This window comes from Carcharhinus amblyrhynchos, chromosome 12, assembly GCF_965287045.1.
Source record: "Carcharhinus amblyrhynchos chromosome 12, sCarAmb.v2.hapA, whole genome shotgun sequence".
In the NCBI taxonomy this organism is placed as follows: Eukaryota; Metazoa; Chordata; class Chondrichthyes; order Carcharhiniformes; family Carcharhinidae; genus Carcharhinus; species Carcharhinus amblyrhynchos.
Window position 1 is genome coordinate 72116937 of NC_137335.1, and position 27859 is coordinate 72144795.

General features: G+C 39.8%; 1 protein-coding gene across 1 annotated transcript in view; it reads left to right on the forward strand.

Moving 5' to 3' along the window:
• Positions 1 to 27859, forward strand: part of prkd3 (protein kinase D3) — a 345856-nt gene that overhangs the window by 154254 nt on the left and 163743 nt on the right. The window contains exon 4 of the mRNA XM_080200692.1: positions 9211 to 9349. Coding sequence (XP_080056818.1) covers positions 9211 to 9349 — 139 coding nt within the window. The remainder of the gene's footprint in view (positions 1 to 9210; positions 9350 to 27859) is intronic.

Consider the following 27859-nt stretch of genomic DNA (forward strand, 5'->3'; position numbering starts at 1 on the left):
ATCCTGTAAATTAATTTTTAAGAACTTGCAGAAAATTGGCTAGAACCTCTCAGATAATCAAAAGCCCAAAGACTAAAACGTGTTACCATGTCCAAGTCAAACAAGTAATGCTCACAGTTGAGACTTTGTTCTTCCTACTTTTCCCAAAAGTTGGTTTGAGGTTAGATACCAATGCAACATTGTTATTTCCTGTACTGGTTAATTATTTGGTGGACCAACCCTTTCTTATGAACTTCGCGTACTGAACTAGCTGAGCTTTTCCAAACGCATCCTTTTTTGGCTTTTCTTTCTTGTAAATATTGTGGGGAGTGGAGGGGTGGAATTAAACAGGTGTGGGCCATATGACTCTAAACATTCATAATGCTTTGCTACTAATTAATTTTCACATAGCGGAAAAATTAGCAACTATAGACTATAGAATTGTGATAAATGAAGGGTTTTCCTCTTAAATGCATTTCTTTTCATCATTTTGTAGGACTGAATTAACACCAGATTATAAAATGGGAATGGCATTACCCTTTGTATATTGACTCATGATGAAAATATGAAAGTCTCTTTTTTAATTGTTCCATTTCTCTCACCAAAGCTGCACAGTCTGAAATCATGTACCAACCAACTCAAGAACTGCTTGTTTCCTGCTGCCAAAAGTCTTTTGGATGTACCTACAGTATATCAGGTTTCTCTTTCTCTACACCCTAGCTATGACTGTAACTTATTCTGTACCTTCTCCTTTCCTTCTTCCCTATGAACGGTATGCTTTGTCTGGATAGCATGCAAGAAACAATACCTTTCACTGTATCCTAGTACGTGTGACAAATCAAATCAAAAATCAGTATAACCTACTCTCTTCATGACAATATGATGGTTAAGGTCAGCTAAGACTAGGCAACATTAGAACCCTTTGAGACCCACAGTGAAGTCAAACAGGGTTGTGTTATGGCACAACACTTTTTGGCATATTTTTCCTGTGTCTCATCCATGACTGAGGTGGCAGATCCCATTTGCTCTCACACGAATGCAAAAGACCCCATGGAACCGTCTCGATGAAGACCAGAAAATTAATTTTCGGTGTTGTGGCCAATAGTTATCCATCAATGAACTTCTCAAAAACAGGTTATCTGGTCATTATCACAACGTTGTTTGTGGAAACTTGCTTAGCTGTGCATAAAATAGCTGTCACATTTCCTATTTTACAACAGTGACTACACTTCAAATTATTTCATTGGTCTGAAAGTTGCTGTGTAAATGCAAGTCTTTTTATGTAACAGTTTTGGCACTCGTTAAAGTTAAAGTTTGTGTTCAGAATTCAAGATGCCTCCATTCTTTGGGCACTTGTCTTTTAAAAAATGGAAGTTTGAAATATCTGTAAAAATGGCACTGTCATGTCAAAGAGTTCATTCATCGATGTATCCCCAATTATTCACGATAAAGGACATTGATGATTCAATTTTCTGTAATTAATGCACATTTTCAGGTCAGAACTTAGGTTTTTGATAAGTAAGTACCTCAATATTGTTGACACTTCAGGTCATATTCTGATGGAGCACCGTTCAGACCAAAAATTATCGTTTGAACTTTGTGATAAGTGTTTCAAATGATAGGCCTGTGGAACAGTAAAACCTGATATTTTTGCTGCAGAAATAGATGTTTTTTCTGAAATGTGTATTTTAACATGGATTTTAACATGGTGAATCAGCAAAGTGGCACTCTAATAGGTGATTTAGAGGCATTGAATAACTTGTTACATTAATCTACGTCAAACCATTTTAGAAAGTGCACAATGATTATATAATTTTAAGGACTTATGAAGCAGTGCAGTAAAATAATTAGTGCAAATTGCTGCTTTAAAGATTGTTCCATTAAAAGCTCTCCTTTGCATGATTTGACGAGACTTTCTATACTTCTGCAGAGTGTTACTGGAAGCGTAGTGCTGTTAGTGACTTGTATGGTTTGCATTTCAAGTTCCAAGCTTATATATATGTGATCTTAGTTGAACTATCCTGAGAGGCAGGAGAGCAGAGGCCAGCTGCTCCACTTCCAAGTGGGAGTAGGGAAATTAGAGAGAACTTATTGCACACCTCCTAGTGTCCAATTTAAGAACTACATTGAATGGTGCTCTGAAGAAAAATTTCTACTGGCCCACGTGGTCAAGGATTGGGTCTTGAACAACGAGTGGAAGAAAAATAAACCTTCAAACCAGATAACCCTTGAGGGGAAAAGAAAGTTTGCTCACAGAAAGTTCAGTTGTTTTAGATCCTGAAAAAAGACCTTGCAGATAAATACAAGGGATACATTTCTGCACTCCATTGCAACTATTTTGTTTTATTTGCATATTTCTTCATTATTGGAGTGCAAATTCTTATAATAAATGTCAAGATGGAGCTATTTTGGATTCAAGCAACTTGGGTGCGATAATTAAAGTGATATAAAATAAAGGCCAAAAAATAGATTTACAAAAAAACATTTGCCACAACTTTATAAGAAATAACGTATAACATATACCCACCATGAATACTCCTCTGTCTTGACCCCTTTATTTAATCCAATTTTTTTCTTCGTAAATATGCCCACCTGACCTGCAGAGCTATCTGTCACTTGTTCCTAAGTTGTGCTTTTGCAGAGCGCTGACCCTTGTTCTGCTATTAACACATTTTGCTATCTTACCTTTTATGCCACTATCAGCACCTTTTAATCTTTAATGCTCCATTAATACTCCCATTGTTTTACATTCCATGACACCTTTGTCAAATTTCTTAGCTCCTACCTATCCCTGACCTTCTGTTTTGCATCACCCACTCTTACACAGTATAAAATCTGCCACATTTCTCCCTACTTTTAGCTCTGAAGAACGGAACATTAATTTTGTTTCTCTCTCCGTGGTTGCTGCCAGACCTGCTGTGTTTTTCCAGGATTTTGTTTTAATTTTAGATTTCCAGCATCTGCAGTATTTTTCCATTATTATTAAGCAGAACTTTACACCTTACATAAATGAATTTTAGATGGTGCGGCAGAATAATACAGCGTGAGAGGTTTCTAAGGTGTTGCGTCACAGGGTGTTAATGTGTTGTTTTGGCAATGCCATCATGTGTGGTTACAAAACATGGACCTGTTGCTAAAGCCAAGAAATAGAATGGGCAGAATTTAATCAGGCTCGTCACAGCAGGAACTAATGCTCGCTGGCCCACCTAATCATGGCAGAAGCCGGTGGTAGAAATTTCCACAATTTAAATCAAAGGACAGAAGAGGCTGATGTGGTATACCTTACAGCAGCAGGAGGATGTAAATGAGACTTATTAATGACCCACATGACACCCATTATCCCTGAACCCACTTCAATCTAGTGATATCTTGGGTTATGTGGGAACTGCATGGCAGTTCTGTGCTCCCGAAGATTGCGCAGCAGCAGTATGTGATAAGTGGGTTCCTCGTTGGCAAGTATTCTGTGTCCAGTTGAGATATCTGGCATCAGTGGGGGTGAGGTTCATTCCCAGTCCTTTATTGCTTCCAACCCCCTGCTGCCTTCCTTACCCTCCACCCTATGATCATTATCCCACTTTCACTTGGGCCTGGGGTCCCTCAATGATCTTAGGCCTCTAGTGGATGAATTACTGACAACTTTCACTGCTCCTGGTGGCAATGACATCACTGATAGCTGCCAGTCTCTGGCCAGTAACTTTAGATGGGTGAAATTTCTGCTACTGGAGTCTTGAATCCCAGGGAAGGTCTGGTGATAGCCACTTAAGTGTCAACATGGCATGTTAATGTCAGGCAACCCCATGTAACTGTTGGGGGTTCCCAGATAGGTGACACCCCTACGGGTTGATTAAATTCAGAACTATAGGGAGGTATTTGGACTATTCTAGCTTTCCTGAATTTGCTGAAAGAGAATCTGTAAAGGAATGTTACAGGGCAGGAAAGAAATTCCTTTTGGAAGAAGGACTCAATATGAGTTGAATAATAAGACCTGTGTGTTGACAAAACCTTTGGTTTGAAGCAAAGATTGAAGTTGAGCAACTAAGTACTTATCTGCGTGTATTTAGGATAAGCAGGATGGAGGAACAGGATTAGGCAGTTTAGTCCCTTGAACATGTTCCATTACTCATTTTTGATTTATCTTCCCCTGTCCCCTTGATTGTCAAACTGATTTTTTGGCATCCAATCCTGGATGAGCCACATTTTGCTCCAGTTGAGCATTGGGAAGATGAGAGCCATTGTTTGTTGACCCCAACACAAACATCATTTCATCACTATTGATTTCACCTTCTCCTTGACCTCTTCCTCAGATGAAACCAGTCTGCCTCCAACTTTCCTGTCCTGTTTGAACTTGAGTTTAGCACTGATCCCATGTCCTCTCCAAAACAAAGACTGCCGCCTTCCCCGTCTAGCATTACTCATCCTTGCCACCTGCTACTGAAATTGTTGTAATTACTTTTGTTACCTGGCTATTCCAATGCGCTCGTATATGGTATCCATCATGCACCCTCAATAAAACTGAGTTTAAGATCCCAGTTGAGGTCATCCTCATGAGGACAGTTGGGATCTTGGGTTTATGTCACACTACCTTTAACCTCCACGACTTGCCTGGGCTTGCAAAATTGTACTAACTGTCCTGATGAGACAGTTCACATCTCTTTAACCTGTGCTTAACCCTCTCTCCACTTGCATTGCCTGTACCTGTGAAGACTTGATTATTGTTAAGTCACGCATTCCAACCATTATCTTGCAACTGAGTCTATGTCAATATATGCCCTGTTTGTGAACCCAAGTCTTGACTCACCTGAAGAAGGAGCAGTGCTCCAAAAGCTCATGCTACCAATGAACCTTTTGGTCTTTAACTTGGTGTTGTGAGACTTCTTACTGTGTCCACCCCAGTCCAACTCTGGCATCTCCATATCAGAACTTCAATGAGAATATGCAAAATTTGCCCAACCAGATGGCACAGAGGTTAGCACTGCTGCCTCTCAGTGCCAGGAATCTGGGTTCGATTCCTGGTTTGGTCACTATCTGTGTGGAACCTGCATGTTCTTCCAATGTCTGCGTGGGTTTCCTTCGGATGTTCCAGTTTCCTCCCACAGTTTGAAGATGTGCTGGTTAGCTGCATTGGCCTGCTAAATTTTCTCTGTGTACCCAAGTAGGCATCAGAGTGCGGTGATTTGGGGATTTTCGCAGCAACTTCATTGTAGTGTTAATCTAAACCTACTTGTGACACCTAATAAATAAACCTTTCTTCATAAGATAACCCCCCCATTCTAGGAATCAGTTGAATGGCCCTTCTGAACTGCTTCTGATGAGGTTTTTTTCCTCCTATAAATAAGGAAATACATCAGTCTGTTGTTTTGATTTATTTCATGTGGGTCAGGGAAAATACTCCACCCAGTTTAGCAAAATAATCATTGTGTAATTAGTGAGAGTAGACCCTATCACGTTTTCAAGAAGTCTTGAATGGTTTTGAGGGTTTGAATTCTTATCCCATGTGTACGCCATATCTCCTCTCAATATGCAAAGATGTATGAAGTGGGTCTTCAAAATTGTAAATTATTGTTTTTTAAGGGGATATTGTTTGGAAAGCTGCTGTGGTAACAGCTCCAGGTTGTTTGACCCTTATAACGTCAGAATTGTTTGTCTAATCCTATTTTGCAAATGATAAGCTGGGAAACTCTAGCACTTTTGCAGAGTAGGAAGTGACTTTGTATTTGTGCTTGTCATATCCTGGAAGAACTGGGCTGCTTGGTTTTTTTTTTGAAATTTCTTAACTAGCAGGATGTTTGGCTACTTATTTTTTCCAATCACGTGGAAATGTATAAAAGTTGCAGTTTGTGTGGAGTCAGTCCCTTGATTATCCATAATATGAAAGCAAGTTACTGTGGATGCTAGAATCAGAAACAAACAGAAAGCATTGGAAAATCTCAGCAGATCTGACAGCATCTGTGGTGTGAGAATAGAGCCAACATTTTGAGTCTGGATGACCCTTCGTCAGACGTGATTATCTGTGTTGTCATCTTCCCCATTTTCAATTACCCTCCAGGGTTTTCATTGGAGTTATGAATGGATAAGGAGTTTAGAATTGGGAGTTTGAATTAGGGGTTAATCGTGGAATATTCTGAGGGGAGTGAGATCAGTGGAAATTGAGGCTTCACCTTGGCTTTGTACATCTAGCAAAATCGGGGCTTCAGCTTTGGGAGATGAATGGGAATTGGGGCCAGTGTTGTTTAGCCGATGGAGTTACATGAGTTAATTTATGATTTTGAAAAGAAATGAGAGGGCTACCTTGTTGTGCTGATGTTAGAACAGAGTCTGCAGTTCTGTGGAGGTACTCTTTACCTGTGATAATCCTAAGTGTATCTAAGCTCTGACGAGGCATCATCCAGACTCTCAACATTAGCCCTATACTCTCTCCACAGATGCTGTCAGACCTTCTGAGATTTCCTAGCATTTTTCTGCTCTTGTTTCAGATTCCTCAAGTTACCAATTGCTACCGAAAAGAGTTTTAAGAAAAATAATGAAATCTCAGAATGACAGACAGTATAGTTTAAATTGGGACAACTTGAGGACATGAAAGGTGTAAAAACCACAAGTTTTTCTTTTTAAAAAAAAACTTCTGTAGCTAAATGTTACATGTCATTTACTGACATAGCAGCAAACATTTATACAGTGCATTTATCAGAATAGATATTCCTAGATACCTCAGAGGAGGGACCGAAAGTTGATCAGCATGACAATTAGAAATTGCAACCAAAGGAAAAAGATTGGTTGGAGGTGGAAGGAACTTCTGAAGTTGGAAGGTGGTAGAAGGATTTATGGAGCGAGTTCCAGCATATAGTACACTCGGTTTAAAAAAAACTTCCACTTCTAAGAGCATATTTTTCACCTCCCCACTTTAAGTCAAGGGTTGGATCAGCCTTTTGACCTAGGATGCAGTGCCAGAGTAAGGGTGGGGTGAGGCAACTTGGAAAATTTGCTTAGATTGCTCTACTTCAATTTTTGATGAATTTATGACAGATGATTGATTTTGCTATTGTCTACCTTCAACAATTAATTCACTTACATTAATTTCATACTCAATTTGTTTTATGGTTGTGCCGTACTGATTCTGTAGTGGAATTCCCTACAGAGTATTTCCTCAGTATTTTTGCAGCTATGAAAAGCGTATCCATTTCATTTCTTCAGTTCAGTCAATTCAGGATTGTTTTGTTCTCATTTCTTTAAAATAATCCCTGTATAAAATGCAGTAACACTCTTCCTACAATGCTTTTTAGTTTTCCTTATATGTCACTGGGTTTTGATTGTAAATAAGTGTTCAGAATTTTCTGTAGATTTGCATTAAATCACCTGAACAGCAATTTAAAATTTGGCTCTTGATTTTTATTGCATTTAATAATGGGTTATCAAACCAATAAATTGCACCACTTTTCATTGTTATAACACTCCTCCAACAACAGTTTAATCAGTCTTAAGTTTACTTCTATGACATCTGGGATTTGTTTTGACTGGTAAGATTGATATAGTGCAATTTTGAAATGAAAAATGATTAAATGACTTATTCATTTATTCAAATTATATTTCACTATAACAATTAACAACAAAGAACAAACTGTTGAACACATGGAAGCTATCTTGATTTGTAATGTACACTATGAAAACAGTCAATTCAGAGCTTGTGTTTTTAGATGTGATGCAGCAAATGGTACTGCGGTCCCCAAAGGGTTAAGGCTTTCTAATTTATTTCACATTCAATCTAAACATCAGCACTGAAATAGTGGCAAGTTTACAATATGCCACGTACAGCCTCTTGTCAGAGGCTGAAATTGAGCTTTGTGTTGCCATTAAATTTAATGATACGACAAGACGTTTTCATTGAATTGCAATGGCCCGGCATATAGAGGGTGGAATTCTTCCAAGCCCTAGCCAGCTGGATGTTGGGCATGGTGGGAGAATATGGCAGGAGACCCAGAAATCAGTTTCACACTGGCATGAATTGACACAATCTTCTGCCACCCAGCCATGGTGGGTTGTAAGCCCCACCAGAGGCTGGAGTAAACCTCATTTGAATTCTGTTAATGGGACACAAATGGAGGCTGGCAGTCCAAGCCACATTCTCCAGAATGCCAGCAGGAAACATGTTTGGAACAATGTTGCATACAGATGTCTTCTGAATAATGCCTGAAACTACCTCTGCCCGTAACCAGGATCCTGGAAGCCACAGCAGTGAGTTGGGGAGCATATGCAATTGACTTCTCGAAATGATGTCCCGCAGAGGCGGTGGGGAGGTGAAAAATATGCACTTATAAGTGGAAGTTTTTTTTAACCGAGTATACTATATGCTGGAACTCACTCCATAAATCCCTCTACCACCTTCCAACTTCACAAGTTCCTTCCACCTCCAACCCATCTTTTTCCTTTGGTTGCAATTTCTAATTGTTATGTTGATCAACTTTTGGTCCTTTCTCTGAGGTATCTAATAATATCTATTCTGGTAAATGCACTGTATAAATGTTTGCTGCTGTGTCAGTAAATGATATGTAACATTTAGCTATAGAAGTTCTTTTTTGAAGACATCTTTCATGTCCTCGAGTTGTCCTAATTTAAACTATGCTGTCTGCCATTCTGAGATTCATTATTTTTCTTAAAACTCTTTTCAGTAGCAATTGGTAACTTGAGGAAAAGTGCATTTGTCAATCTTTCCTTTTTTAGAAAAGAGAAAATTGCTTATTTGTAAGTAGAGGATTTGAGTTATAACTTGGCTCCGGTGGGATTTTTCTTTTTGCTTTAAAATTATTATGTGCCTCTAAGTGAGATGGTCAAGTGGTGCAAAATCAGGGACAGTATTACATGTGACCCTATGATCACTAAGAATTGATTTGCAATTTTATGGTAATTAAGTGCAAAACACAAATACTGCAGAACAATGTCCGAAAGCTCAACAATCATCCCTTTACTCTTTAATGATAATATAAATTAATATATTATGCTATATTGCCAAATATGTATTGATGTGTATATAAGTTTAACTAGATTGTCATGTACACTTATTTGAAGAAAACAGATTTCTAGAATTTGTTGTGATAGCAACCAAAGCAAGGCCATTCATCATGTTAGGATTTTTTGTGGGTAAAGCTTGTGTTGTTAGATATTGAGTCACACTGAAAATAAATTGTTTATTAGATTAGCAGAATTTGGCATCTGTACATTTCTAATCTGTTTTTATTTTAGTTCCCAGAATGTGGCTTTTTTGGAATGTATGACAAGATCTTACTCTTTCGCCATGACCTCAATTCTGAGAACATTCTACAGAGACTTATATCAGCAGAAGAAATTCATGAAGGGGACTTGATTGAGGTTGTTCTTTCTGGTAGGTAGTCATTGACTTGATCATTCACCACAGAGATTAACTTAAGTTGCCATTTCCTTTTATTGCGCACAAAATGTGAATACCTGGGTGGTATGATAGCTCAGTAGTTAACACTGATACCTCACAGCACCAGGGACTTGGGTTCGATTCCCAGCTTGGGTCACTGCGCGGAGTCTGTACGTTCTCCATGGGTCTGCATGGGTTTCCATGTCTGCATGGGTGTCCTCCGGGTGCTCCGGTTTCGTCCCACAATCCAAAGACATACTGGTTAGGTGCATTGGCCGTGTTAAATTCTCCGTCATTGTGTCTGAGCAGGCGCCGGAGTGTGGCGACTAGGGGATTTTCACATTACCTTCATTGCAGTGTTAATGTAAGCCTACTTGTGACTAATAAAATAAAAAATAGTGTTTGTACTGGCGATTGAAATTATCATTGCTAGTGGTTATTTGGAGAGACCAGGTTATCATCTTAATAGTTCCTTTTTTCTGCGAGGTCGCTTATGATATTTTGGCCATTGCCAAAAAGCAACGTTTCCTGTCATTCATGTCCTTATCTTCAGGTTTACTTCATTTGGCTCTTGTGTGGTGAGTTTTGGTGCTGCAATTCATGGTGGCGTATTTCTGGGGGTAACTAAGAATATGTAGTCGTGAAAGTGCCTGCTGTACTTCAGCTGGATTTCAGCAATCAAAGCATGTGTTAAGAAAAAATGTTCCAAACAGAACTGTATAACTGCAGTATCTCTTTAAAATTAATACAATATATAAAAACTCTCATGTTCCAATCATTCAATTAATTAGACAGTGTCAGAGCCTGTAGAAACCTATTTTGTATGATTTTTAATCCAGCTTTACTGTGTGCATTTGGTAATTTAAAAAATATTTTTATTGAAAGGTTTCCATTTTACATTTACCACAAGATGCAACAAATTCCCAAAATCTAGTACAGTACAAAGTAATCATTATACCACACAAGCATGCAGAAGAAACAGTGAATATTCTTACAAATGATTCAAATTATGCATCATTGTATTTGGCTTCTCCTCTTGTATGGATAAAGAAAGGATATCAGAAAGAGTGGGGAATCTCAGGATAACAGGGTAAAACCTAACATACATGGCCCTTGGCGCACACTGTCCTCCACAAGATAACAGAGACAGATCTACATAATATATGGAATCCCTTGCGGGGTAATTTCCAACTAACTGGCACCTGAAACAGCATCCCAGGACCTTCAAGCAATGAAAGGGAAACCCTCCAAAAATGGGTACATAAGGATACTCCCTTCAGTGCAAGTCCTGACACAGTAGCATACTCCTTCATGTACAGGAACCAGTAATCCAAGGACATTTGTACACCTTGCCTAGGCTCATAACATAACAAACCTCTCTCCTCTCCAGCTATATCAAAGAAAGGCATTGATCAGGTTCCACATCACTGGAAAATTTAAACCATATTCCACCAAAGAAACTGGCTGACAAAGTAAAGAAGAATTATCAAGGCATCCATCATCAAGGTATCTTGGGAGAAACATGACCCTGCCTTTATGACAAAATAAGGGAAATCCTCTAGGATTAACTATAATAGATCAGATATATATCAACACTGCACCTATCTGGATAAAGAAAGGAAACTCCAAAGAGAGAGGAGCATCAGGATATTCCAGTAAAACCAGATGCAGTCTTTCGGCATAAACTTCCATAAGAAGAAAACCAAGAACAGAACAGCAAAACATCACAAAGAATAGGATACATCCTCCCGAGGGAAGCCCAGACCTAGAAGATGGACAGAATGGAAGTTTCCACGTAAGACCTCTTCTCCACCAAGCCTAATCTCCAACTGAAGAGCGATTCCAATATGCTGAACCAAAGCACCCAGACTCTCACTGAGGCTCCACAGCCAACAGGACACTACATCCTCAGAGGAATCATGTCTCTAGGTACCTCAAGAGGTGCCATTTAGGCCCTGCTGTTAATGAGATTTGACCTATTTCCCTATAGGCAGAGAAACCCCAACAACTGGATAGTATGTCCCCTATACATTCCGTGAGCCAAGTAATCAAGTAACCACTGCCACTATCCGTGCAACCAAATCAAACTAAAAGACCAACCTAACAAGGCTAGATATCCAAGAATCAGTTAACTACCCCTGGGTGTGCACCAGAATATTATTTCCCCCACTCCTACAACACTAGGGTTGCCAACAACAAAATAAAAGAATTCAGTCTTTTCCATAATACATAATTTCCTGTATTCAGGAAATAAGCAAGGATTTTTTAATCCCAAAACCTCAAAATTACAAAAAGAAACATGACCTCAACAGTTTTAACAGGGGATTCTCCTCCACCACGATGAGGACTTATAAAGCCATATCAACCGTACCTGCACCAAATACACCCACCTCCCACCCTGCTGTAGTACCACTGATTTTACCTAAAAAGTGAAGTGAAGATTACTAAAAATTGTACTCCCTCAGCTTAAATGCAAGGATCACACCATGTAATACAAAGACAAATTAGTTAAATATCACTCAACCCTCATGTCATACAACCAACTCAGCATACTCCCCAATGGAAAGGAGGCCCACAAACAAGTAAACTTTGGCTCCCCTTGTTCCACTGTCAGAGCACGCTCATGGACGTATACCATCAAAAAGAAAAAATAGACAATCTTGATTTTCACAAGATAACTAATGGCAAGTGTCTCAGTACTCATATGTCATACACCCATGTCAGGATAGAAGATAATATCACAAAATCAGGAGTATAAACACAAGGCAACAAAGTTCAGGATTAATGATGAACTGCAGGATAATAGAACCATAAAACAAAATTTGAAAAGGCCAAAGCCATGATGAGATTGTTGACCAACATCCAGCATCCATCCAAAGTTTCACCAAAGTCTTTGCATCTCTGTCTTATCATTACCCTGAAGCCCCACAGAAAAAAATCCTAGGCCAGATGGATAGCAAAGATCTGACACATTCAGATGCCTTCAACCCTTCTTGACAAACATGGAGGTCAAGACAATGTAAGACAAATGGTCAGAGTCTTCGACTGACCCCAAACCTTGAAGATTGGATACAATGTGCTTTATCAAAATTGAGACACTCAGCCTTTAAATCAAGGGATTGTGAAAGCTTGGTGGCAAATTCTGAAATTTGGCCAGGAATTCATCCCCAGCACCCCTCAGGAAACTGGGCACAAGGATACTCCTTCCCCAGCCCCAATTCCCCGAAACAGCCAAGATGTACAACATATCATGTAGCAGGATTTCCAAGGACTGAAGGTGAATCCCAACTGAGAAAACTGCCCTCTCAATTGACAGGATTCTCTTCTCCATTTCATCCATTCACTTTAGGATATCTTGCAGTTCATTAAATTGAGCACTAAAAATCTGTGCTGGAGAGCCGTGACTATTGTCCACAACTTCAGTCATAATGGCAGCCATCACTTTTATGCAAATAGCATCACCGAAACTGGTCCACTCACCGCGAAACCACCACTGCGAACTGGGCCCCACCCCAGTTGTCTTCGACCATCTTGATTAAACTGAGTTTTCTTGACTTAAATGGGTTCCTCTGCCAAAATTTAGCCTGGATCTTCCAAGAACATAGTGCAGATTGTGTACATCAGGATTGGATAATTATGGGTTGTGCATCAGAATAAAAAATGGATTAAAAGATGAGTAGCGCCAGAACTTGTAAAAACATAGCCGCTCCCATCCTTTCCCCCATGCATTTGGCTGTTGTTAGCTTAAAGTAGTTATGACTATTTTTGCTTTAAGCTGATTTAATAAAGTTAAATGCAAGAGCTTTTTTTCTTTGACTTTTCCTTGCTATTTTGAATTGTTGCTTTTATCCCTGGTCTTGCCAATCTAGCTATTTGTTTGTGTGTATTCAACATGCTTTGTCTGAGTGAGAACTTGGGCCATATGTTAGTATTGGTTTCACTGCTTTCCTTACTGAAATTAACTACCATTAGAGTCTAGCCAACTCCCAGTCATGTGGACTGGAGTTGAAACATTGCTTCTTCTTAACCGGATATCAATTAGAGTTATGAAACAAACCTTGGGGATAGAGGCAACATCTGAAGGGCTAAGCTTTTCCAGTAATCAGATATAATTAGTGATACGCTTGGGATGAGGATGGAAGGAAAAAAGATGACTGCAATATTTCCCATCTAGAAACAGTGATCTTTTGCAGCAGTACTTCCTTAAGAATGTTAACTCCAACTTAACTGATGCTTTCAGGCTGCTAACTCATACATAATAGCTACAAATGTGTGCAACAGGCGCCTTAATGTACTTTGGTTTTATCTTTCACTTTTAAGGGCTAATGTTGCCATTCTTTGATGACTATGTTTGCACAGCAGATGGTTCTACTGTGTAATTATTGGCATGAAAACCCTCAACTTCAAATTTGTTTAGAGCTACAACTTTATTATTTATCTTCATTTTTGTTTAAATATTGGTGTGCAGAATTAAAGCTCTTATGAGAGTAGCAATGGTGAATATTAAGATTTGACAGTCGCCTTTTGGGGCAGGCTGTTCCAGAAGATGGTACTGCCATGCCTTTTAAGTGGTTGCAACACATTAACTCACTATTCGTGTATAATTGATGTACAAAGTTGATGTTTATTTATGAAATTTGCTTAAGTACACAGCTCCAGTTGTCTTAAAATATCCAGATATTTTCAACACTTTTCTCCGAGGAAAAGAGCACAGTTATATACTTAATGGCAGTTTAATGGTAGGTCATGTGGAAATAAGGATGACAAATGAGGCTTCATTGGAAGGAAAGTCTACAGACCTTAAATGATTGAGTTGATCCATACATTTGCTGAAGGGTACTTTTTCTTGTGTTTGGACACTCTTCATAATGCTTTGATAAACAGTGCTTAAGTACAAGTGTAATCCTAAAATGTATTTTCCTGAACTGTGTGCTTCCAGCAGCAATCTGTTGTAGAAGAGAACGGCATCAACAATTGTAAAAAGTAGGAAATTTCCTTGAAGGTCTATAAGAAATATCATGACTGCCCTGGCCTACCACTGATAATATTTTATGTTTTCAAGTTGATTGCAGCTGTGCAACCAATGTGCTAAAAGAAATGCATTCTTCTCTCTTGCCAAATTTCTATTGGCATGAAAGGGAACTGTTGCTTTTACTTTTCTCTTTTGTAGGCAGCCTCTTACAGTGAAACTAGCTAATCTGTTGCAGCCACTTCTGGAACTGGCTGAATTGGATGTATTTCAAATGGGATTGCTTTAAGGGTCTTCGCCTGCAGTGGACAAATATTAAAGTATGGGACTTTGAATGTTTTGTGTTGAGACAGTTGCTTACCAAAACTGATCAGTTTAATTTCTGCTGAATAGTACATCTGAGTAACTTTTATCTACTGTCATTAATGTTATGACACCTTATAGTTAATCTCAGCAAGATTTCTATACTCCAGTGCTGATCCTGTATGAAGTGTCTGGCTAAGATTTCCCTAACATTTGAGTTCTGTGTAAATCTAACAAGAATTATCCAATTATATTTCCCATGATCATGGCAATGCAAGGGTGATACATAGGAGAATTGAATTTATTCAGTACCATTTCAGTTAGTTATCTTAGATATTAGTTGATGTCTCACTATCTGTTTATTGTAATGCCCACTTCAGGGAGAGAGGTACAAACAACTTACATGAACCTTTCCCATTCTGCTTCATTTAACTTCATCAACATAACCTATACACCTTTGTGTGTTTATCCCCACGAATGTATCTATATTACTCCCCTCAACTAACTCTATAGTAATGAGTTACATATTCTGCCCATTCTTTGGATAAAGAACCTTTCTCAGTTCCTTAATGGGTTTATTAAAGACAATCTCTTAGTTGTGGCTTTTAGTTCTGGTCTTTCCTGCAAGTAAAAATACATTGGCATAGAACTTCTGATCACCGAGTTGGGGTTTGCATCCCGAAGATACGAAGATGCACAAAAGTCCCCATATAAGGACAGCGCATCAGTTACTGGGAAGTTACAACTTCCAATGGGCAATTACTCTGCACTGTGAACCATCCAACAACTCCAATTTTGATCAGCGACTTTGAATAGCCCTGGCCCTTTTTGCAGAAGAGCTATGCAGGGAAAGTTAGAGGGCTTACAACCATTTCTAAGTGACTATGGTACTGACCACTGCCACACACTCCCTCCATCCCCATCCCCGAATTACCCTCCCAACCACCTGAATCTCCTCAACCATCCAACTCTGAAGTCCGGTTGGGAAATGTGTAGCTCCAAACTTGGATATATAAATAAGAGCAGTGTGGCAACCTGATTTTGGTTGTCTCTCCTTAGCAGTTGTGGCCCATTCTCTTCTGCACCTGTCCTTTCAGATCACCTGATGTGTTTTTTTTTCTACTGATACCAGCCCTAGCCTGTTTAATTTTTCCTGCTATGTGTAAATTCCAGAGCTTTGGTATTATTCTGGTAAACCTTTTTGCAGTTCCACTGATGCTTATTTATTCCTTTTATAATTAGGAGGCGTGAACATGATGAACTATTTTTAATTTCATCCAATTCAGCAATCTCTTTTGAATTTGGTGTTCTAACTGCTGGTGCAATTCATTGAAGTAGGAGTACACAAGTGACTAAAAATCGTTATTAAATCGGATTTGTTGTTGGCCAGGGCAGCTTTGGAAAGGTGACCAAATACAGGCATTTGCAAAGTTTCCTTGTGTATTTTTTTCTTACAGAAAATTGAATAATATGGATGAAATGAAAAGAACTGGTGCAGCGTGTCTGGAAAATAGTAGTTTTCTTATTATTCTTGTAGATTTATCTCGGGTTTTAATCAGCCTTCTGCCTCCTAAGACAGCATAAAATGTACAGAAACAATAATGATTGTAATCAAAGCATGTACAATTATACATGTTACATATTGGATGCAGACTGGGTTTGGATCCTTATGACCACTTTATATGGAACCAATTTTGTTATAAAATTTCACTAAAGTGATTGATGAGACACAGGTTGCATAATTTTGTACTTAATGACGTCAGTTCTGCACATGCTTGGCTACATTTGAAAAATATGGTTTTAAAAAGTATTCCATAAATTACATAACATTACACTGTTTTGGTTGGGATATAGCTGCAAAAGTTTGCACAGTAGAAATGGCTGATATTCAGTGTACGGGAAAAATATTGGATTTAGAATGATGTGACATTATTTTGCTTTTCAGGGGTAAGATGAATCTGTGTTATTTGGACAGAATCAAACATGGATTTCTGTTTTTTTTGAAGGCACCAAAGTAAAACACTAAGTTACATATTAACACTTGAAGCACATTGGTATAATTTGAGTTAGAAACACCACTTGTGAACACAGTTGCATGTTTAAAGGAATGAAATGAATTGCTTTGGTTAAAGCTACAGTTGCGTTTTAAACAGCTTAGTTGTGAGCAGTTTTAACAGAAATAGGCCCTTCTGTTGAAACTCTGGATCTTTTATGCAATATTCTCAAGAATTGGACCAAACATAATTTGCTGCTGCATTAGGGTTTCTGCATTGAACATTTAGTTATAAGGTATTGATTCTCCACAAATTCACAGATCCTGATGGCTATTAAAAATGTTTGTGTTTTACAAGTTTGGGTGGGACGCTTTGTCTGAGAGTTGGTGCAAACTTGATGGGCCGAATGGCATACTTCTGCAGATTTCTATGATTTTAAGGAAATCTGCTGCCCTTAGAACAACATAGAACAACATAGAACACTACAGCACAAACAGGCCCTTCGGCCCACAAGTTGCGCCGATCACATCATCACCTACCAACCTACAGACCTATCTATAACCCTCAATCTCATTAAACCCCATATACTCATCCAGAAGTCTTTTAAAAGACCCCAGCGAGTTCGCCTCCACCACCACTGACGGCAGCCGATTCCATTCACTCACCACCCTCTGAGTGAAAAACTTACCCCTAACATCACTTCTGAACCTCCCTCCCCGCACCTTAAATCTGTGTCCTCTCGTTGCGACCATTTCAAACCGGGGAAATAGCCTCTGAGAGTCCACCCTATCTATTCCTCTCAACATTTTGTAAACTTCTATCAGGTCGCCTCTCAACCTTCGTCTCTCCAGGGAAAAGAGTCCCAGCTCCCTCAACCTAACTTCATAAGGCATGCCTCCCAGTCCAGGCAACATCCTTGTAAATCTCCTCTGCACCCTTTCAATAGCTTCTACATCCTTCCTATAGTGAGGCGACCAGAACTGCGCACAATACTCCAAATGAGGCCTGACAAGGGTCTTATAAAGTTCCAGCATTACCTCCCGACTCCTAAACTCAATCCCTCGATTAATGAAGGCCAGTACACCATACGCCTTCTTGACCACCTCCTCCACCTGCGAGGCCGATTTAAGAGTCCTGTGGACCCGGACCCCAAGATCCTTCTGCTCCTCAACACTACTCAGACTTCTGCCCTTGATAGTGTACTCGTTCATCCCGTCGGTTCTGCCAAAATGGACGACTACACATTTATCCGCGTTGAAGTCCATCTGCCACTTCTCCGCCCAGTCCTGCATCCTATCTATGTCCTGCTGCAACTTTTGCCATCCTTCCAGATCATCCACAACACCACCGACCTTCGTGTCATCAGCGAACTTACTTACCCATCCCTCCACTTCCTCATCCAGGTCATTTATGAAAATGACAAACAACAAGGGTCCCAGAACAGATCCTTGAGGCACTCCGCTGGTGACTGACCTCCATTCAGAAAAAGCCCCATCCACAACCACTCTCTGCCTTCTGCAGGCAAGCCAGTTCTGGATCCACAAGGCCAAAGGCCCTTGGATCCCATGCCCTCTCACCTTCTCAAGAAGTCTTGCATGGGGGACCTTATCAAACGCCTTGCTGAAGTCCATGTACACTACGTCCACGGCACTTCCTTCGTCAATGTGTTCAGTCACATTATCGAAGAACTCAACTAGGCTTGTAAGGCACGACCTGCCCTTGACAAATCCATGCTGACTATTCCTGATCATGTCAAACCTCTCCAAATGTTCGTAAATCTTGTCCCTCTCAAGCCTCTCCATCAGCTTACCAACCACTGAGGTCAGACTCACCGGTCGGTAATTTCCCGGGCTATCTCTGTTCCCTTTCTTAAAAATAGGAACTACATCCGCAATCCTCCAATCCTCTGGAACCTCTCCTGGTCCTTACCCGGTCTGGTTTACATGCGATTCCAGAGCCACTGTTGCTAGGTCAAGATACTGGGATCCTGTCTCTAACAGAACTGTGGATGTGCCTTATCTCAGGGAATTGTTGACATTTGTCCAGTTTTCTGTGACCATCTAATTATGGCCTCTTGAGCATCGTCAGTAGTCATTGCTTGACTATTGGTAGGCTTGCCTTCAACTGCCTAGGTCCTAAGCTTTGAAATTCTCTCCCTACATCTCTCTAACTCACTTTCGTCCTCTAAGACACTCCTTAAAACTTACAGCTGACTTATTGTTTGTCACTGACTTAGTTTCTCCACATGTGGCCCTGTGTCATTTTTGTACCTGTGAACCGCCCTTTAATAAGTGAAAGGCAATATACACATATGTGATTGAACGAATAGTGTTGTAGCAAGATGGGGACAATATCCAAGCGTCGGCTGATAAGTGGCAAGTTACATTTGCGCCACACAAGTGCCAGGCAATGATCACCATCTACAACGCACTCTTTAGGAGTGTGTTGGAATATTCTCCACTTGCCTGAATGAGTGCAACTCCAATAACAGTCAAAAAACTCGACATTGTCCAAGACAAAACATTCTGCTTGATTGCTACCCCTTCCACAAATCCTTCCACCACCAATGAACACTAGCAGTCATGTGTGTCATGTACAAGATGCACTGCAGGAACTTATCAACGTTCCTTGCGCAGCACCTACCAAGCCCATAACTGTTACCATGTAGAAGGACAAGAGAGCAGATGCCTCCAGCATCTTAAGGTTCCCTCCAAGGCACTCACCATTCTCACCATCCCTCCACTGTTGCTGGGTCAAGATACTGGGATTCTGTCTCTAACAGAACTGTGGATGTGCCTTATCTCAGGGAATGCAGCAGTTTAAGAAGGTAGTTCACCACCCCCATCTGAAGGGCAACATGAATGGGCAATAAATGCTGGTCTAGCCAGCTATGCCCACATCCTGGTAAATTTTTTAAAAATTGTTAGCAATATCCAAGTTTGCCACAAGTCAATCCTGCATGTGGAGCTTTGTTGAATTTTCCTTGCAAGTCTCTGCTTTCCACAATGTAAGGGGGCGAGATGCACATAGAAGCCAGTTCGCATTTCTGTTAAAATAGTTTTGCGCTGCTGTGTTAGTTGGTGCTGAGCTGCACCTTTTTTTTATTCTTTCACTATTTCATAACAAGTGTTTGTTGCGTAGGACATTAAATCAAGGCACTGTTTGCCTGTTTCCATGACTCTATTTGACTAAGATCACTGGGCTCTCGTGTATCCTAGCTAACATTCTTTCCTCTACCAATGCACATTGTTGTTAATGAGACCTTGCTGTATGTTTATCTACTGATTGCATCACAGGTGTCTACACATCACAGGTAATTCATTTGATGTTTAAACCCTTTGAGATGTTTGAAGACCACAGTAAGGTGCTTGTAAACATTTCCTTCATCCTTTACCTGTGTAACAATTAAAGACTATCCTGGATCCTGGAGTGACTTGCTGTTTAATTTTCCTTCACTTTATTTTGGAGGAATGCTGCAACACTTCATGTTGCCACAGTTGACCATAGGAGCTCACTGGGATAGTGTAAACTCGAAGTGCTGTGCTAACCTGGAAACATATCTCTAGTAACTTTTTAAAAATCAAACTTTAAAACTTGTGTGAGTTACTACATTTGCTATTTAGATATCAACTGTGACACAGTTGGTAGCACTTCCGGCTCATTGAATTACAATGTGTGGGTTTGAGTCCCACTCCAAGGCTTGAGCACAAAAAGCAAGGCTGACAAATCTAATGCAGAACTGAGGGTGTGCTGCGTTGTCAAAAGTGCTGTCTTTTTAATGAGATGTTAAACTAAGGCCACACCTGTCTCCTCGGTTGGATGTAAAAGATTTCAGGGAACTATTTTAAAGAATTGGGGAGCTATCCCTGGTGTCTTAGCCTATATTTATCCCTCAATAAATATCACAATAAAAGAGATAAACTTGTCATTCTGTCATTACTATTTGTGGGGGTTTCTGTGCACAATCTGATTATTACGTTTTCTGCATTATACCAGTGACTGCACTTCAGAAATATTTAATTGGTTACATTTATAATATAACTGGTATTCGCCAAGTGATATCCACTTGTATAATATATAAATGCAAATATTTATTTTTGTCTCAGACCTGGTTCATTTTCTCCAGTGCAAAAGCAGGAAGTGACCCTCTGAAAGTTTGCACTAGTCTTGAATTATACTTTGAAGATTGTTGGGTGCAACTTACTGCAGAGGATGGATTAAAGCATTAAAAAGTCTTGTTAGCACTATGTAATGCATGGAGAAAGGAACTGCGATACAATAACAAAATACTTCAGATGTTGGAAATAAAAATGGAAAATGCTAGAAATGCTCAGCAGGTCAGACAGCATCTGCAGAAAGAAACATAGAGTTAATATTTTGGGCCATTAATTGCCCCCTGTCAGAATGAATTCTGATTAAGGATCACCATTGATCTGTAATAAGAAAGGAATTCTACTGGTCATCATTAGTAAAAGTTTGAATTATGTGTATAGTAGGCTTTGACCTAACAATTAGTCAAGGGTCACTACTGACTGGGACCAAATTATATCTCGACATCCTGTGAGATTAGTATTTTATTTATCCCCAATTAAGTGAACTCACTAAAGTATTTTGATATCTGGAATCCCGCATTCCACCCATCCTTTCAAACAAAAAGCACTCTACTGCACGTGCCATGAGGAAAATTAATATATACCTTCTACAAAACATTGAATTTGTAGCTCGTCTATCTAGATAATCAAAAGCGGGTGATATCCGCTCCTGCTTAATATTCAAATCACTCCTTTGGGACACAATTAATTCATAAATTATGTTTAAAAATATGTTGGATGGACTGTCTAGTGAGTTGTGAAACCGTTTTGCTGAAATACTTAAGAGAAAGATGCCAGGGATGTTGGATCATAGATGGAAGAACTCTCAAGAGGCTGGTGTATGTACTATTTCCATAAAAACGAGCTACAATTTAACAAAAGGGGGAAATATCAAACATGGTTCTATTCCTTTACCTGTAATGTTCAGATTGTCTACATTGTCGTTGGTCCCAAATGAAAGGACAGGCTTAAGTAGCCAATGTGAGTAAAAGTTACAGCAGTAATGTTAATTATAAACAGATCTTCCAGTGTTTCTTGGTTTCCAAGAAACACTGAAACATCTGTTTATGATTAACATATTATCCATAAGTGTCATAGGGCTCAACGTGAATAAATGTATTCAAAATTCACTGGAGTGTTAAAAGAACATGGATAATATTCAAGGTTTTTGGTTTGTCCAAAGATTTCTTCGATCCTCCATCCCATTTGTTTGACATCAAAGATTAAGTACTCGCCTGTGGTGAATTCCCAACCTCAGCCAGGGTGTCATGTGGCTATGAGGAGCTGAAATGTGGTGCATCTCTGCAGGAAGTTGAATCATTCTAGTTTATTCATGGGCACCTTCTCATGGACAGGGTGTCAGCAGTCAAGTTTTGTTCATGTTCCTGACTAGAGAATGGGGTGGAACTTTGACTTATTTCAAAATTTGAGTGAAGTATGTATTTTCTGTTAAATTGTGTATCTGCATACCCACGGTGAGTTTTATTTTGAAGTTGATTTGTTTTACAGTAGTGTTTATCCTTATGAGATAAAACATTGAATCCTGGAGAACTCTTCATAAATGGAATTTTCCATGGCCTCTGATTCGGTCAATAATGCATATGGTTATTTCCTAAGAGTGCAGTTTTCTTAGTCAATGAAGTACTTTTTGAAGTGTGGTCACTGTTGTAACATGGCAACTAATTTGTACTCAGCGTAAATGGCAACGTGATACTGATATTTTTATGGCATTGATTATGGGAGAAATATTGACCAGGACACTGGGATTACTCTCTTGTTGTTCATTGAAATAATACAATGAGATCTTTCACAAGCACCTGAGAAGGGAGGGCTTCAAGTCTAATGTCTCATCCAAAAGACAGCACCTTCAATGGTCAGCCCTGCCTCAGTACTGCACTGGGGTGTTAGCCTTATTTTTTGTGCTCAAGCAGTAGGGTGGAACTTGTCTCAGGCAAGAGTGCAACTAACTGAGCCACAACTAACCCATTAGAAGTCTCAGTGTCATCAAAATATTATTTTGTAATTTAGATTTTCCAGTATGAGAAGTGAAGTCCAAGCAATATTGAAAGCAGAAGATTGACAAATAATTCATCCCTTCAAAAATGTATATCCATCAGACTCTGAGTGACAACCTCTAGTTCATTTGTTAAAAGTAGGACTTTCAAACATTGTGGTGTGTATTAGGAAATGATTCACAATTAAACTTCATTTGCTGTACTCAATTATATAATCTCTGCAGTGCAGAAGGCAGCAAAATTATTGCAAGTCTTCAGATATTGAAGCAGTCCTTGCCTGCATGTGGCAAGGCCTGGAAACATCTCAGCTTTGGCAATCCAAGACATAGCAGTTTGCTTTATCAGTACCCCTATCCACCCCATTGATTGTTCACTTGGCCTATCGCTGATGCACAGTGGCAGCAGTGTGTGCCTTCTACAAGATGCACCTAGAAGAATAAGGGGCAGCAGCTGCAAATTCCCCCCCCCCATGTCTCACACTATTCAAGCTGGACTTACATCATTGTTCTTTCACTGCTACTGGGTCAAAATCCTACAAACCCTGATGCAACTATGCATTTCAAGAAGGCACTCACTGTCACCTTTCCTGGCACAATTAAGGATACACAATAAATGCTAGCTTTGTCCATATCCTGTGAATGAATAAAATTATTTAAATATTTCTCCAATGCCTCCTCTCCAGCATGAAAAGTGATTAACTTAAACACCCTTTTGGCTTTTTTGAATCTTCCTTAGAACAGATCAAATGATAATGTGAGAATTGAATCATTTAATCCAGTAGCGCTTCAGCTGTTAGTATTCAGCTCCCTGATGATATCATCACTCACTGTTTAAAAACAATATAAAATTAATCCAAACATTCTTCATACAACTTAAAGAATTTTTGTAATTGCCAAGGTTTGTGTTAGGCTCCAGCAATGTTATATGTCTTGGCTCCGTGTAGTATGGCCTTGTGTGCCACACTAATATGAGATATGTGGTGTAATTCTGCTGATTGCTCAGCAAAGCAAAATTTGGCATTGGTTGCAAAACTATCTGGCAGAAGTGATCGTGTACTGCTGGTTCTGCACATTGCTTAAATTATAACTTCAGTAGAAGAACTCCCTCAGTATGTGAAGTGTAAATACATACATATCCTTTTTAGGTATAATCATGTCACCATCCAATGTTTAATGTAGGAAATATGTTCAATAAATTATATTACAGGTTTTTAGTACTTGTGGCATTAAAGAGAGGACTGGTTATGTAGTAATGATTTGCACTGCACATTGAGAACTGCAAACCTGGGCGTATGTTATTAAAACTTAGAACTAGGGGTCACTCATTTAAGGCAGAGAAATTTTTTTGAGGTTGAGAGTTTTTGGAATTCTTCCCCAAAAGGTAGTGGAAGCAGAGCCTTTGAATTTTTTTTTAGGGCAGAGCTAGATAAATCCTTGATCAACAAGAGGTTGAAACATTATCGGGGTAGGCAGGAAAGAGTTTGAAGTTACAATCAGATCAGCCATTACTTTTTTAAATGGTGGAACAAGTGCGAGGGGCTGAATGGCCCTTTCCTGCACCTAATTCATATGTTTCAATGTTCATATTTTCACATATGTACATGGAACTGTAGAATACACTGTATATGGCCCCATCCCCAGAATAGTGCAGAGAGACTGAACTTAGCCTGTCTCTTTTCTTTCCTCAAAAGCAGCCAAAATGATATTGATGCCAGCAGCATATGTCTAACAGCAGTTGCTGTGCAGTTTTATAAACTGGTGCTTCACTATGTGGATGCTGTTATCAAAGGAACTACAGTCGGAGAATGGCCAACCACCATCTTCTCGTAGCAACCAGAGTTAATGGTTGCTATAAGTGGAACCTTGCCAGTGTCATGTAATTCCCAAAAACAACATTATAAAACAAGTATGTTAATAAAAAGGTTAAATTTCAAATGCCGAAAGCGCAAAGCTTGTCAGCTTTGTTGAATTGGTATGTTTAAAGGTTACTTACTGAATAAGCTACTATGTATTTCAATAATTCTGCATTATCATGTTGTTAGGGTATTTTTTAAAAAGCGTTTTAAATTCAGCAGATATTAATAACTTGAAGAATTTTGAGATTTGTGTAACTTTTTTCTGATTTCTTTCCTTGTCTTTTGGAGATGTGAACCTAAACATTGAATGTTGCAAGGCTATTTGAGAACCATGCCACTTAATTCAATTCTCACCCAACCAAAAAACTTGCATAGTACAGTAAGTTTCTGGATATATGTTAGAACATAAACGTTGACTGACTTTCCATACCACCCTCCAGCACAGGGATGTGACTACATTCTCACTTCAGTGAGAAGCGGGTTAGCAGCAGAAATTTTACCCAGATCTTGATTCATTGACCCTTTTCCTAGTGAATTTCCCCATTGAGTTTTCAATAACCTCATGTGCCTCATTTTTAATGCGTCAAATTCTGCATGACAGCAGATTTTGGAACAAAATATTTTCTTGCTGAAGAGGGAAAAAGAATCACAATGGACACAGATGTTAACATTGAAAAAAATACCAAGGGATTTTTAGGAATAAATAACTTTGAAGTGAGGTTGTGTACTCAATAAAAATCATATGTTTGCTAATGCTTTCAAAGAAGATTTGTACAAGATTTTCCTTAAACTGATGAATAAAATGCATGACTTTCCTTGTGCCAAGCTGTTCTGATTTTTTTTTTAAATGTTCCAAGACTGCACTGCTGGATTTGTCACTTAATGTCCAAGTGAGAATATTTTCCAATTTTTTGTTTTAAATTGACATAACCTAAACCCTAGAGCCCAAACCTATTCTAAACATGAATCATCTTGTAAACCTAAATAACTTGTAATTTCCCAGCCGGCATATCTGGCTGTATTTGCTGAATTGCTGATAAAAACCTAAAGACACTCAAGTTTCTGTTGGGCGGAAATTATTTTCTGTTAACATTTAGTTTGCTTTCTTAATTGGAAAGAGAGAGTGAAGATGGGGTAACACAAAATTTAATGGAGTTAAGAAATGTTTCTCTTCCAATACATTTTTTGAAACTGACTAGTGTGGAATTGTATTTGTATAATCCACTGATTTAAGCAGCTTTTTTAATAAAACATATTTTTCAAAAATGTTGTTCGCCCATCGTCATCGATGAGGACCTCAACACCATTAGTCATTTTGAAACTGGTTGTGGTATGTCCGAAGATGACTGATCAGGCCAATTCAGGCACGGAATGTCCTGGCACATATTGGACAGACTTGTGTAGACACTGTAGTTGTTGCGCTGTTGGTTCTGGGTTTGTGCAACTTGCACTTAAGTTGTGCTTCAGCAATACACCTTGCTTCATAAGCTTGACAGCCTTTGTGGATGAGGCAGTGCCAGGTAGGGCATTTCTGTGCCAGTGTTTCCCAGGTGGTCGTGTCTATGTCAAGCGACTTCAGGGAGGCCTTCAGTGTGTCTTCGAATGTTTCTTCTGCCCTCCATGCGAGCGCCTTTCTGCAGAAAGTTCCCCAAAAAGGGGCTGCTTGGATATGCGCTCGTCTGACATACGGATGACATGACCTGTCCACCAGGTCTGCACTCTCGTCAGCAGTGTGTGGACTGATGGTAGCCTTGCTCTAGAGAGAACTTTAGTGTCTGGCACTTTGTCTTGCCGTCTGATCCGTGTGATTGAGCTGTCTTGCATGCCTTCGATACACAGTCCACATTTCACAGGCATACAGGAGGATAGTAAGTACCGCGGCACTGTAGGCCTTCAGTTTTGTTGCTGGGCTGATTCCTCAATGTTCCCATACAATGGAGCACAGTCTACCGAAAGCAGAACTTGCCTTTGTTATTCTGCAGTTAACATCTATATCAGTAGTCACTGCTTGAGAGAGGGTGCTGCCAAGATAAGTGAACTGGTCCACTGCCTGTAGTTTCTGCCCTTTGATTGCGATTATGGGTTCTGTGAATGGTGCATGAGGAGCAGGCTGGTGCATGACTTCGGTCTTTTTAATGTTGACGGTGAGTCCAAAGTTGTCAGAAGCCGTGGAAAATTTGCCCATACTGACTTGCATCTCTAACTCTGAGCCAGCATACAGGGCGCAGTCACCGGCAGAGAGGAAATCTCTCAGAACAGTCTCCTTCACTTTGGTAATAGCTTAAATCTCCTCAGGTTGCAGAGCTTCCCATCCACTCTGTACTTGAGGCTGATTCCAGCAACACTGTCCTGGAAGGCATCATTCAGCACGGCAGTAAATATCATGCTGAACAGTGTAGGTGATTTAGAGACTAAATAGACTGGGTCTGTGCTCGTTGGAGTTTAGAAGGATGAGGGGGGATCTTATAGAGACGTATAAGATAATGAAAGGGATGGATAGTGTAGAGGTAGAGAGATTCTTCCCGCTCAGAAAGGACAGCAGGACTAGAGGCACAGCCTCGAGATAAGGGGGGGGCGGCAGTTTAGAACGGAGTTGAGGAGGAACTTCTTCACTCAAAGGGTGGTGAATCTCTGGAATTCTCAGCCTGTTGAAGTGGTAGAGGCTACCTCGCTAAATATATTTAAGTCACGGGTAGATAGGTTTTTGACAGACAAGGGAATTAAGGGTTATGGGGAGAAAGCGGGAAAGTGGAACTGATCCACTTGAGATCAGCCGTGATCTTATTGAATGGCAGGGCAGGCTCGAAGGGCTAGATGGCCTACTCCTGCTCCTATTTCTTATGTTCTTATGTTCTTAGGTGTGAGCATACAGCCCTGTTTGATGCCATTGGTGACTGGGAATACCTCAGAGGATTCTCTGCCATCCGTACTCTGGTCATCATGGAACTGGCGTACCATCTGAATGAATTTGTGGGGGGCAGCCAAACTTTGATATGATCCTCCACAGGCACTGTCGGCTTACAGTGTCGAAGGCTTTTGCGAGGTCAACAAAGGTTATGTAGAGCTCGCAATTCTGCTCCTAATGCTTCTCCTGAAGTTGGCGCGCAGCAAAAATCATGTCAGTACCCCCACGACCTTTGCGGAAGCCACACTGTGATTCTGGAAGTAGGCCCAGCTCCAGGTGAGCGACCAGACGATTTAGCAGGACTCTTGAGAGGGTTTTTCCTGTGATGGAGAGCAGCGAGATTCCTCGGTGGTTGTCACATACTTGCTGATA